General features: G+C 37.6%; 1 protein-coding gene across 1 annotated transcript in view; it reads right to left on the bottom strand.

Annotated features, from left to right (window-relative positions):
• The window catches only part of dnah6 (dynein, axonemal, heavy chain 6), a 127360-nt gene extending 113581 nt beyond the window's left edge, over positions 1–13779 (bottom strand). Inside the window, exons 1-14 of the mRNA XM_034087682.2 lie at positions 13725–13779; positions 13294–13388; positions 11566–11642; positions 11250–11429; positions 9990–10337; positions 8944–9078; positions 8756–8855; positions 7481–7538; positions 6041–6227; positions 5454–5540; positions 5269–5376; positions 5082–5162; positions 4869–4989; positions 3846–3997 (exon numbers count right to left, since the gene is read on the bottom strand). Coding sequence (XP_033943573.1) covers positions 3846–3997; positions 4869–4989; positions 5082–5162; positions 5269–5376; positions 5454–5540; positions 6041–6227; positions 7481–7538; positions 8756–8855; positions 8944–9078; positions 9990–10337; positions 11250–11429; positions 11566–11642; positions 13294–13369 — 1710 coding nt within the window. The 5' untranslated portion in view covers positions 13370–13388; positions 13725–13779. The remainder of the gene's footprint in view (positions 1–3845; positions 3998–4868; positions 4990–5081; positions 5163–5268; positions 5377–5453; positions 5541–6040; positions 6228–7480; positions 7539–8755; positions 8856–8943; positions 9079–9989; positions 10338–11249; positions 11430–11565; positions 11643–13293; positions 13389–13724) is intronic.
• Between the last annotated feature and the right edge of the window lie 36 nt (positions 13780–13815).

Below are 13815 nucleotides of genomic sequence, written 5' to 3'. Positions count from 1 at the left end.
GTCATTTAGGGGGAATGCTGACACAGCATTCCAACTATCTGTTATGCTACGCACAAAATTCTTTATTATTCCGCCGGGTTATTTTGCGCTGCTTCTTCTCCCACATTGAACATCGCAGAAACTCCGTTCAAACATCAAAACGTTCAGCTCGGTCGGGAATCAATGGCTATTACTTTTATCATTCATAACTTTCATAATTCCAGAGATACATCCCATAATACATCCCATTTTTAACATGGAAGTCAATGGAGAACTCTTCAAACTTCAACAATCTTCATGCAACTTCAACTGCTAACTGCTTCTTCATACTTTCACTCAGAAACCTCATTCCAACTAAAATGTCACACATCTTTCTGACATTATTCGTGTAACACAACTTTTAAATCTGATTCTTCTTCTTTTACAGATATTAAACATTGTTTAGACCTTGGTAAAGAGGCCTTCTTCAAATTTTAGAGTGAGTGATGTCACAGCTAGAGTGGAGGACAGATTTAATTTTGCCTTCATATTTTCTTTTAAACCTGCCATAATTCCAAAACCCTATATTCCTGAGACATCATTTTTCATGACAAATGTAGGAAAACATCTCAAAATAATGAAACAAAATGCCTCTTGAGGGCATGAAATGACAAAAACGTTCAACATGTCTCCATTAAACTCTATTGTAAATTAAGCCTCATCTTTCCCCACCACACCAGCAGCACACCTTTAGTTAATCTGACAAAAAGGCCACATTATTAACTCGAAGGTACACAAAAAGCACACTTCAGATGCTCAAGTTCCTTGAGATGCTTCACGCTTTGAAATTTCACAGATATCTGTTATGGTTCTTCAACAAAACGTTCACATGTAACAGGTTTATCTCTCATTCAGAACAATGAAAATGCTCTCCTCTCACTGATCACCATGGAAACCTTTGATCTCTGGACACGTCATTAGCTCAAATATAAACACCTGTGTCATGGAAAACGATGATGTCATAACTCCAATTGACATACTTAGAGCAGCAGACTAATGACGTGGTCACTGGAGTTTAACAGACTGTCTCAGCCTATTCTTTTCCGTCTAATGGAGACTTCATACTGACTTCAACATGTTCCACATATTTTAGACATTATTGGTGACGTATGCTTTTAGTTCTCAAGTTTTCAGTTCAAATATTCTGCTGCTTTTTCATGCATTTAGACTTTTATTTTCTTGTTCTTATTTAGTGGGATTGCTGATACAGTTTTGAGATTTCTTCAAATGCCGTTGCCATGGCAACACAATGCTCGCCATGAAAAACGGTTTTCTCATAACTTCAGTGAAAATGCTCCAAACAGCCCAACACTTCACAGGTTTGGTAACGATGCAGCCATCAACATATCTAAGCGTATTTTCGCATGTTATCAAATACCGTTGCCATGGCGACAGATCATTTGCAATCAAGTTAGTTCAAAAGTTTGCAGTTCAAATATTCTGCTGCTTTTCCAAGCCTTTTTACTTTCCTTTCTTCTCTTATCACACATTCAAGCCCCCTGTGTTCATGAATCATTTCAATCTAAATCATTCACTTTCTTCTTACACATTACATTTCAGCATAGCAGTTCAGCATCAGCTTTTCAGCATAAAGCATTCCCACTAGCAATTTCTTCAGGAATTGCATTCTTTAGTTTTATAATATGTTTCTTTTTAACTATGTCTGACTGCTTTTAATAAAAAAAATTATAAGCACTTGGAATTGCCTTGTTCATGAAATATGCTATATATATATATATATATATATATACAGTATATATATACGCTTTTTTGTATTCTAAGCTTCTGGTGAAATAACAGAACGCAGCATAAAAGGTCTGTTGTCAGATTTGATAAGGTCATCATCACCCTAAAAAACATATATATACAGTGGGGCAAAAAAGTATTTAGTCAGCCACCAATTGTGCAAGTTCTCCCACTTAAAAAGATGAGTGGCCTGTAATTTTCATCCTAGGTATACATCAACTATGAGAGACAAAATGAGAAAGAAAAATTCAGAAAATCACATTGTCTGATTTTTAAAGAATTTATTTGCAAATTATGGTGGAAAATAAGTAATTGGTCAATAACAAAAGTTCATCTCAATACTTTGTTATATACCCTTTGTTGGCAATGACAGAGGTCAAACGTTTTTTGTAAGTCTTCACAAGGTTTTCACACACTGTTGCTGGTATTTTTGGCCCATTCCTCCATGCAGATCTCCTCTAGAGCAGTGATGTTTTGGGGCTGTCGCTGGGCAACACGGACTTTCAACTCCCTTCAAAGATTTTCTATGGGGTTGAGATCTGGAGACTGGCTAGGCCACTCGAGGACCTTGAAATGCTTCTTACGAAGCCACTCCTTCGTTGCCCGGGTGGTGTGTTTGGGATCAATGTCATGCTGAAAGACCGAGTCACGTTTCATCTTCAATGCCCTTGCTGATGGAAGGAGGTTGTCACTCAAAATCTCACGATACATGGCCCCATTTATTCTTTCCTTTACACGGATCAGTCGTCCTGGTCCCTTTGCAGAAAAACAGCCCCCAAAGCATGATGTTTCCACCCCCATGTTTCACAGTAGGTATGGTGTTCTTTGGATGCAACTCAGCATTCTTTCTCCTCCAAAGACGTCTAGTTGAGTTTTTACCAAAAAGTTCTATTTTGGTTTCATCTGACCATATGACATTCTCCCAATCCTTTTCTGGATCATCGAAATGCTCTCTAGCAAACTTCAGACGGGCCTGAACATGTACTGGCTTAAGCAGGGGGACATGTCTGGCACTGCAGGATTTGAGTCCCTGGCGGCGTAGTGTGTTACTGATGGTAGCCTTTGTTACTTTGGTCCCAGCTCTCTGCAGGTCATTGACTAGGTCCTCCCGTGTGGTTCTGGGATTTTTGCTCACCATTCTTGTGATAATGTTGACCCCACGGGGTGAGATCTTGGGTGGAGCTCCAGATCGAGGGAGATTATCAGTGGTCTTGTATGTCTTCCATTTTCTAATACTTGCTCCCACAGTTGATTTCTTCACACCAAGCTGCTTACCTATTGCAGATGCAGTCTTCCCAGCCTGGTGCAGGTCTACAATGTTGTTTCTGGTGTCCTTTGACAGCTCTTTGGTCTTGGCCATAGTGGAGTTTGGAGTGTCACTGTTTGAGGTTGTGGACAGGTGTCTTTTATACTGATAACGAGTTCAAACAGGTGCCATTAATACAGTTAACAAGTGGAGGACAGAGGAGGCTCTTAAAGAAGAAGTTACAGGTCTGTGCGAGTCAGAAATCTTGTTTGTTTGTAGGTGACCAAATACTTATTTTACAGAGGAATTTACCAATTCATTCATTAAAAATCCTACAATGTGATTTCCTGGATTCTTTCCCCCTATTCTGTCTCTCACAGTTGAAGTGTACCTAGGATGAATATTACAGGCCTCTCTCATCTTTTTAAGTGGGAGAACTTGCACAATTGGTGGCTGACTAAATACTTTTTTGCCCCACTGTATATATATATATATATATATATGTATATATTCTTTTATATATCCACAAAAAAAACCTTTTGAATTTCAAACAAAACGATTCATTATATGGAATTACTCGATTATACAAAAAGATGATGTGCATTTTGGGAATGATTACATCTGACTAAAGCTGAGCTATTCGTTTTTCTTTGTATCACACAAGTCAGTATACGTTCTAGGCATTCCCAAATGGAATCTTCTTCTTCAAAAGCAATATTTTTGGTCAAGCCTAATCTTTCTCTTGAACTATGCAGAAATACCTAGGTTCAAAAAGAAAAATGGACATGCATTTGAGTGGTAATTGTGAATGTGATGGCACATGGCTCCTCCTCACCTCCAGGCAGCGGAGCGGGGAAGACACAAGCTTATCTTTGAGCTTTGTTTTGTCCACCAGCAGTAATCCAAGATGTGTTTTCTGTTGGATGGCTGCGGCCTCTTTATGCTGACTGTGGTGTAACTCCAGCGCTTTCCCAAAGAAGGACAAACCTGTGAGACGAAGCAGTCAACATCATCAGTCATAAATCCCTAGGCACAGGCTTTAATCTCTGCTGAGAACTTGTGTATGTTTGCTTATTTTAAGACTAAAACACAATGTTATAGAATACATAGGTTATTGGGTCATTAGGAGTTGTTGACAACTTGTAGCACTATGAGGAGGTTTTCACCAATTGGCCTATTGGTTTGTTTGTACTGGGCATGCGCATGCAGTGTCAGGATAGTGACATCATGTGTATGTAACACTTGCGCTTCTATTGGCTATCGCTTCAACACATATTACGTGATAATCAGCTAAGGGGAGGGACATCTCTCAGCAGTTGACCAATCACAACAGAGCCGGCCAGCTAACCAATCAGAGGGTTTCAGACAGAGGGTGAAAAGAGGTGCTGCGGCACAGGCAGAATGAGAACAATAAAGCACGTTTTGAACATAAGCATGTAAAATGTCACAGAAGAGGCACAAAATACAAATATGAGCATGTAAATGAGCCTCATAGGGCCTCGATTTTTTAAGACATAGTTTTAAAAGGGAAAGATAGATGAGATGATAAGTGTAAATGGCCAACAGGCCTTATTTGCACATGTGTCAGCCATAGCAAGCTGGCCAGCTACCAGGTGAGCTATGCAGCCAGCGTTATGCATAGTCTTGCTGCTAGTTTTATGCCATCCATTTTGCATGACAGGATAGGTAGCAATGGGCCAACAACGGCAGTGAAGAAAACTGAAGGCTAGCAAACAATACATCTAAACAATGCAGGATCTATAGTCTTATATGACCTCTATTCTCAACTGAACTGCTCTTTGTATCATTAATGGGTTACTAAAATTATTAATGTTAATATATTAATATAGTACATCACCATTATCCTGTTGCCGCATCGCATCCAGATCCAGAGCCTCGTTCTCTTTGTAGAACACCTGAAAATGCTCAAATGTGCGTGAGTACACTTTTGCCGTGTCAAAGGCAAACTGGAGCAACTCCTGAAGAAAAAGAAAGTCAGGTAAATACTTGTACATATGGAAGAGTACACTTTTCCAACACCCTCCAGAGAAAGAAGGTTAAGCAAACTGACCTCGATGTTCTGAATGACGCTTTGAAGGTTGTCATCGCTCTCAATGATGGATTCTACACACTGGTCATCCACATATATATGCTGCAATTTCAATAAAAAACAGATACAAAAACTATATAAATCACCAATTGATATTTAGAACAACTACTTTTTCCCTGAATATACGCGTGGTGATTTTGTATCCTACCTCGTCAGCTCTGGCCTCTGTCATTGAATCAAAATCGGGATCTGCCGTGAGCACATTGACCGACTTCACAGTTTTCTCAAACCACCCGATGACCTCTTTGATAGTCTCCTATAGGAATGAACAAAAGGTGTAATATAAATGGGTGTACAATGGGTAATATACATGTTACAATTTGGAAAACTAACCTGGAAGTTCTCCTCAGAGGGTTTGTAGGTCAACGTGTTAGGCTCCAGGATCAGCTCCGTGATGAACATAGGTTGGACACGGCCAGGCTTGGTGAGGAAAGGATTAACATGAAACGGGATTACTTAACCAGGATACAAACAAAGTTAACTGTATTCACTCACAGTTACATGAAAAAATACATAATCAGATTACTAATACATTTCTTTTCATTTTCTTTTATCTAACATTATACACTTAAGTAAAAAACATCCGATTGATATTTATTTTCTTATTTCTATGGAAACTAATCAGGGTACATTACTTTCATATTTACATACTCAGATTAGTTAACTGATTACATTCTTTTTACAGGTCTCTAGTAATTGTAACAGAATACATTCTGAAAGAAATCCTCCCAACCCTGGACACGGCAAGTTCCTGATTAATAAAAACACACTATAACCAAAAGAAACACATGTGTGACTCAATCTGGGTGGAGTGGAGCCCACAATCACCAAGCATCCATACATCTTAGCAAACATCTTTAAGATGTGACTTTGACCATTATTGATAATACAATTATAATAAGAGTAAAACTATGCCCTACCTTCTTATCCATCTCTTCCTTTGTGGTGTCCGTGGCAACCTCACAGTGCTGGCTCCAGCTCTGAATAACATCATGGCTGGGCGTTTGCTGTACCTGCTCCTTGAGCACAGATAGCAGTTTGGCTACTGCATTGGCCACTAAGATATACAAGGTGTCGACGACTAAAAAGTCAACAAGACGTATAAAGCTGGGTAGGTGAGGACAGAGAAGGACTGGGTTAATGTGATAGATGTGCCTGATTGATGATATACAGTATAAGGTATTTTCACAGCAAAATATTTTGACAAGTCATTAAGGAGAACAGGTTTTAGGAATACCAGTAACAGTGGCTTTGTTTTCTGGACTCATACAGTAATTCCAGATAGTGTCCCTATCGAGGGACGGGAAAGGCAGAGAAGAGAGGAATTCATATGCAGCAAAGTGCAAGTTTTCACTTTTTATGTTTATGATATCAATATTTGTATTCTGTTTTATCGATCTTTTATTGTACATTTTACTTGAACTTATTATGTTTGTATAAATACCTTTATTCTATTTTGTTTTATCCTTAATAGGTCATTTTACTTTAAATGATTATGTTTATATAAATATTTATCCATATAACTTTTGTTTTAACTTGTGATTTGTTTTAGTTTATATCTGAAATAATTATCCAAACTTAAAAAACAATAATATCCAGATTCAGTTCCAGAGCAGAGGACCCAGGTTTGAATCCATTTCATCCCCTCTGTCTCCCCCTTTCAACACTGTCACTCTCCAATAAAGAGAGCATTGAAGACTCCTAAAGTTGGGAAACTCAATATGTAATTGTGCCAGTAAGCCATATCAGGCTAAGCAGAAGCCATCTCTTATAGGGCTGTGCAATTAATCGGATTGTAATCGCAATTACGATTTTGGCCTGCCACAATTACGAAAACAACATAATAAAAAAAAACGATTATTTTGCTTTGCTTGGTTGTGACTGCAACATATTTGATTGATATTTTAGTCTAATTGATTTGTATTTATCATATTTACATATGTTTAGTAGCTTGTTGAAGTGCGCTCCAAAAATATGTGTTGATCTTGTTTATTGGTATTTATCATTTTGATATTATTTAATTAAATGTAAATATAAATGTAGCATTTATTTTTGTATTGGTTTTTCAATTGAATTATACGTTCAGGGTAATCAACAGTTAAAAATATACTGTTGAAATTATTATTTGTATTTGTTTTAAAGTTCAATAAATGGATGTTTTCAAAGTCAATGAATAATCGTATTTAATAATCGTGATATCAATTATTGACCAAAATAATCGTGATTATGATTTTTGCCATAATCGCACAGCCCTAATCTCTTATCTCATTGTACATGCCTGTATTTTCTGATTGAGTATTTAAACTTAACAGACCGGTAAAGATAGAAAGCGTAAAGAATGACATAAGAAAATGACCCACCAGATGACACGGGTGGAGTGAAAAGTCTTGTTGATCCCGGCAAGAAATTCATTGTCATCTGTGGCAAACAAGGAACAATTGTTAACGTTGTGGTCGGTGTATGTCAGTGGCGATCCGTCAGGGGCTGAGGACCTAAGATATTCTAAAAAATAATATTTGAAAACATTAAAAAAAAAAGTTTCTTCAATATTTTTCATTAGTTTTACCAAAATAACTTCATTTAATTGTATTTAAAATAACATTTCCAAAGAAATAAATCCTTAGAATCTGCCTGTTCAGTTTCTGTTTGAATGTGAAGGGTTAAATGAAAGAAGCTCCTTGACCCGTCTCTGCGAGTTATGTGAAGACAGCAGTGGCGACTGGTCATTAGGGGCAGGTGGGGCACAGCCCCATAGTGTCAGCAGAAAGTTCAAATAAGAATTCCCAAAAAATGCAAAAAAAATACATCTTAAAATATATTTTAAGATCATGTTTAATCATCTGATTCGTCTGTATATTGCTGTTTTAGTCTGTGTTCTTCTAATTAGTGTCGACAGTGTGCCTATTGAGCCGTTTTGAGCGACGTGGGTCAAGCCCCGATCCAGCCCCTCTCTCACTGTTAAGTGAATGGGTACTGTAAAAACTACACTGCGCATGCTCAGAGTATTTTTCTATTCAATGTGTGCGGCAAACCATAGGGGCACTGTGCTGGAATACCTACCAAACGTCATCTCATAATTCAGAGAGCTGATTGGCTGTAAGTACGTGTGCCGTGAAAAGTTTAGATGTGAAGAGGAGATGAGAGAGATTAGCGTATAGCGATTAAAATCAGTAAAACGGAAAGAAAATGAATGAAGTTGACCATCGACTTCAGCTTTGGTAAGTTCATTTTATGTCATACCTTTTGTTGATCTTCTGTGTTTGGCCTATAGGCTATAGCTCTGCTGGATCGATTGATATTGTGACCTCGGTGATCCGTGTCTGTGTTTTCCTTTTGCCTAAGTCATTTTCAATGCGGGCCGCCGTGCCGACTTCATTCATTTGTAATTGCTACTTGGCTGTGGGTGCCCTGTCATGATAGGTGTTTATATAAATGGTGTTGTTTTGTGTGGTAGAGGTATTGATGCGTTTTGCACCCCGGGCTGTTGTTTTGATATTCCGCTGAAGAATACGCTGTGACGGAATAACTCTTCTTCTTTCTTAGAGGGAAGGGGGGGTCAGAGGGCCTAGGTATAAAAGTCACGGCTCGCCACTGGTGTATGTAGATTCAAGTGTCTCCATAGGGTGTGCGCACACCTTCATCTTCCTCTTTGGGTATGCTCTGCAAGTAGTTGCGACACGCACAAATCGTCACTTCCTTCACCAGGTCCTGAAACTTCTCCAAGTCATTCTTCACCTGACAATAATTAAGAAAATTAGGGCAATGATCTACACACAATTAAAACCATTTTTGTATCGTATATAACAATAAATAAAAATGTTACCTCTTGTAGTTGTTGGAACTGGAATTCCCGGAACTCCTGCAGTGTGTAAATGTGTTCTTTCTCTATGTGGCACAAGCCCGTATCACTGATCTGGTAACACATTTTCTTTATGTCTATCAGTGCAGGACCTAGACACTGGAAGAGATATACAAATGTTGATAACAACTTAATATCCACACTACTCATTAAGTTAAGGGGTCCTATTTACTTTTTGGGGTTTTCTCCTTCCTTAAGTGTGTAATAAGCATATCAAATGTATGCAAAGGCTTAAATCCCAAAGATCCCTCCAGAGGGAGTCATAAATAATGAGTTTAAATAACTTCCATACATGTAATGAGGAATGAAGAATGAGGAAATAATCTGTTGATCATCGACATCTCTATGAAATTTCCCCAGTTAGTTTTTTTCCAATAAGATAATTATTTTCACATTATGATACATTTCAGATTCATATTTTGAGCCTATACTGTGACATGTTTACCTGCTTTAATGTTTAAAAAGTGCTTTATTTTTGTCCAACTGCCTGTGCTGCTTTTCACCCTCTGTCTGAAACCAGAGCCCAGTCTGCTATGACTCGTTAGTTGGCCTGCTCTGTTGTTGGTAATGTCCCGCCCCTTAGCCTATCACTTACAATGTGTTGAAGCCCTATCCAATAAAAGCGCAAGTGTTTTATAGTGATGTCACTAGGTTAAGGAAGAAAACAAAGGAGCCCAATCGTGGTGTTTCAGGCAGGGGGGGAGCGTGTGAAGTGAACTTTAGGATTTTAGCTATTGCACACCATTAACATGCACAAACCTAAAAAGCATAATAGGGCCCCTTTAAATATGCAAATTGGGTATTTTGTAATGCTAAATCCTGGTGAATTTAGAAAAAGATACAGACCATATTTGTCAAATAAACACCTAATCTGTATGCTGGATGTTATCTCGCCAACATTCTTACTTAAATAAGTTATCAAAGTAAAATAGCAAGGAAATAAAAGAATGGGTAGAGTCTCGTATTACACAGATTGAAATAAAATCCAATTCATACACCCTGTGACATACCTCATTGACAATACATAATCTTCTTTGGAGGGACTCCTTGACCGAGTGAATCTTTTTGGCCTGTACTTTGCTGTGCCACACGTAGAAAGGTTTCCACAGATTAAAGCGGATGAAGAAGGGGATCCGGATGAGCTTGCAGTGGTAGTTATACTCTTCTTCCCAGCGTTCGGTGGTTATGAAGTCGACCTTGTTCTCGTAAATTGTTACCACACCTTCAGGACTTATCATCAGAAAGTCCTCCTTACTGTACTCATAGACTACATTGGTTTGAGCGTCCATAATTCCAGTGCCCTTGATGGAAAAGGGCCTTTTGGGGGCAATAGGGATTAACTCCGTTTTTGGTGCCATCTACAAATTGGTTGAGAAACACAATCAAAGGGTAATTACATTCTGCATGAAGCGCTTTCAAGGAAATAAACAATGAATTGTAACAAAAGCTTTGTCTGATGTGCCAGATGTTGAAACCACACTACAGTACATGTTTAAAATACCACAGTTTAACAGTAGCCATGATAAAAGCATTGGTTTTTTTAGAATAATTAAATCGTGGAGTGGTGCTGTGGTGACGTTTTCTTGAAGGCCGACCATGGAAGTTAGCATCCCAGAGCTCTCTCGATAAAAAGCAACAGGGTTTTAACATTGGATTTTGCTATATTCCAAAAAAGAGAAACTAACTACATCATGATGGCATTGGCTGCGTGTCACCACCAATAAGCTAAAGGCGGATAATGTACAGCATGTTTGCGTCTAGGAGTCTGATATAGTCACTCGTTATCATCGGCCGTTTTTTTTTATGAGACATATAAGCTTTCGGAAATTCACGAATGGGATGTTTTATTTAAGTATTTTTGTAACATAAACATATCTTAATCTTGTGTTAACTACAGACATTATTTCAGGCATCCAACCAGAAAGTGGTTTAAGGACTCATTCCTGCATGATTCTATTTCGATTCATACATAAATAAATGCTGTAAAAATGCTCAAAGGTTGTCATCCCTTTGAGAGACTATCAATAAGCCTACAAGAATAACTTATTGCAAAGCAGCAGTCAATCCTAAAATGTAATAAAGAGATCAATCCCAGATCAAATTTGACTTAAACGGCCTTGGAATTATTGTCTTTAGCGATGGTTATATCATGGTAAATGTTATATTAAATGGCTGTTCCCTGTTTGATGTTGCAAATGAAGCCGCTGAAAAAATGAGACTTGATCTGGCAATAACGTTTGATAATATTCTCGAACATGTCTGTCACTGACCTTAGTCCTGGATTTCAGAGGAGGGAGATGGACAGGCATTTTTTGTCTAGGCCTTTGTGGCTGTTCTGGTTGCGGTTGATAAGGCGTCTGAGTGTTCCAGCCAGGAAAATACATCCGCTTCATGTCTTTTATGTGTTCGAGGCTGGGTTCTTTCCTTTTAACACGTCTTTTCAGTACAGCCTAGAATCAGGGGAAGAAACAGACAGATACATAAGATCTACATATTGTACCACTTTGTGACTGAGCCACTGGTCATATTTAAATAGCATGGGAAGTAGTGTATTGGGTGTAGAGTAGAAAGTATGCCACATCTCACCAGGGGGTCTTGAACCACTGGAGGTCTTGGTTGGATGTTGGTGGAGCTCGGGATTTCAGGAAGCTTGTGCAGCCGCTCTGGGACAGGATGTAAAGTGGAGTGTAAGGTTAGTATTGAATTAAAGACGTGACAAATCAAGGTTTCTTGTCAGGGCTGGAAGAATTACTCACATTGTTATATTTTTATACTACACAATGGTAAAAAAAAGTAAAGTCCTGCATTCAAAACTGTGCTTAAGGAAAAGTACACAAGTATTGAACTCGAAATAGACCAAAAGTACTCGTTATGCGCGATATCCTGTTTCAGAATCATTTATATATTAAATTACTGGATTCTGATTATTGATACCTTAAAAGTGTCTCACACAGCTGGTAAGAGTGGCGCTAATTTGAATCACTTTAGATTCTGCTTCTGAACTATATTTACATGTCAATGTTTATTTTTGCATTTTCTATTATCCGTGAAATGTACAATATTGGCTTCCAGAATTGAGTGGAGTAGAAGTTTAGAGTAGCATTAAGTAAAATACCAAGTTAAAGTATTAACAATTCTACTTAAGTACAGTACATGAGTGACATGCCACCACTGTTAGTTGGTTATACAGCGATGGAAAAAGTATTTTGATTATTTACTTAGTTGAAAGTACTAATACCACACTTGGAAAAAAGCTACATTTAGAGTAAAAGTACTGCATCAAGAATGGTACTTAAGTAAAAGAATAATTAGGAAAATGTACTGAAAGTATTAGGAGTTAAAGTACTCAAAAGAACAGAAAAAACAAATATATAAATATTTGTAAAATATTTGAAATCAAAAGCAGCCAATCTTAACATTTAAGTAACTGGGACAGTGAAATATTTTTAAACAGATAACCTTCCTCGCAAAATTGCCTGCCAATTAATTTTCTGGTAACCACAATTGGTTTTATTAACTTAAATATAATGTTGGATGGTTAAACTATACGTAATAATCATAATTCAAAAGTGTTTCCAAAGTGTTGTGTGCCAAAATCTGAATGTATAAAGTAACTACTAAATAAAACTGTAAAATAAATATGGCGGAGTAAAAAGTACAAATTTGCCTTCCAAAATGTAGAGTACTTGAGTACATGTACTTAGTTACCTTCCACCACTGGTTATACAGATAAACAGGTACGACATAAACCAGAGGTGGGAAAAGTACTCAGATCTTGTACCTAAGTAAGAGTATAAGTACCAGAGTGTAGGAATACTGTTATAAGTAAAAGTCCTGCAATCAAAATGTACAAAAGTATATACCAAAAATATATATATTTCATGTTTTGATTATAATTATTGATGATTAATGTGTTTATCACAGCTGGTAAAGGTGGAGCTATAACCCCTTTATTTACTGTCTGCAGGGTCACTTTGACTCCAGGTGTAACTGAAGTCTTATTTAAGTGTTGAATATATTTCACATTATTAATACAAATCTGCAAAGTATAAATGTAGTGGAGTACACAATGTAACTCTGAATTGTAGTGCGGTAGAAGTACAATGTAGCGAAACACTGAATGCTTAAGTAAAGTCCAAGTCTCTCAAAATGTTACTTGAGTAAATGTACTTAGTTAATTTACAATTATTCAAGTAAAGTACAAGTACCTCAACATTGATTTAAGTACAGTACTTGAGTACATCTACTTGTTTAAAGTACACCACTGTAATTAACACGTTTTTGAAATATCTAAAAGGGCCAATAGCAGCCTACCTCTGGACGCATTTTCCCGACCTGTACCGGGGGGGCTCGGCAGAAAGGACCGGGGAGAAGCAGAGCCCGAGGCCATGGTGTGTGACCCTCACCGGCTGTAGAACAGTGGAAGGACATCCGGAAAGAGGCACATTGTAATTTCGTACATTTTCTTACGATAAACAGCCGTAATAATATACAACTGTTTGTTACTTACGACTACACTAATTATTGCATTATAAGGAGATAACAGCGTCCATATTTTAAATTACTAGGACTTTGAATGTTGTTCAAAGTGTAGCTAAAGGTAAATAAGCAACTTAAAATGTTGTTCACACGTTAGCTAACGGCAAATTAGCTACTTACATGTTTCTTCAAACGGTGGCGTAGCCTACGTTAAATTAGAATACATTTTGATATTCTTAATCTTCGAGTATATCAAATATGCTTACCGTGTTAAATATTGAGCTTCGACAAAATGTCAAAAAGTCGTAACGCAACCTACCGTTATATACTTTATAAAATGTGCAACGCTTCGCTGTG

Source organism: Pseudochaenichthys georgianus, chromosome 1 (assembly GCF_902827115.2).
Source record: "Pseudochaenichthys georgianus chromosome 1, fPseGeo1.2, whole genome shotgun sequence".
Lineage (NCBI taxonomy): Eukaryota > Metazoa > Chordata > Actinopteri > Perciformes > Channichthyidae > Pseudochaenichthys > Pseudochaenichthys georgianus.
The sequence above is the reverse complement of the archived record's forward strand: the minus strand, read 5'-3'. Positions and strand labels throughout refer to the sequence as shown.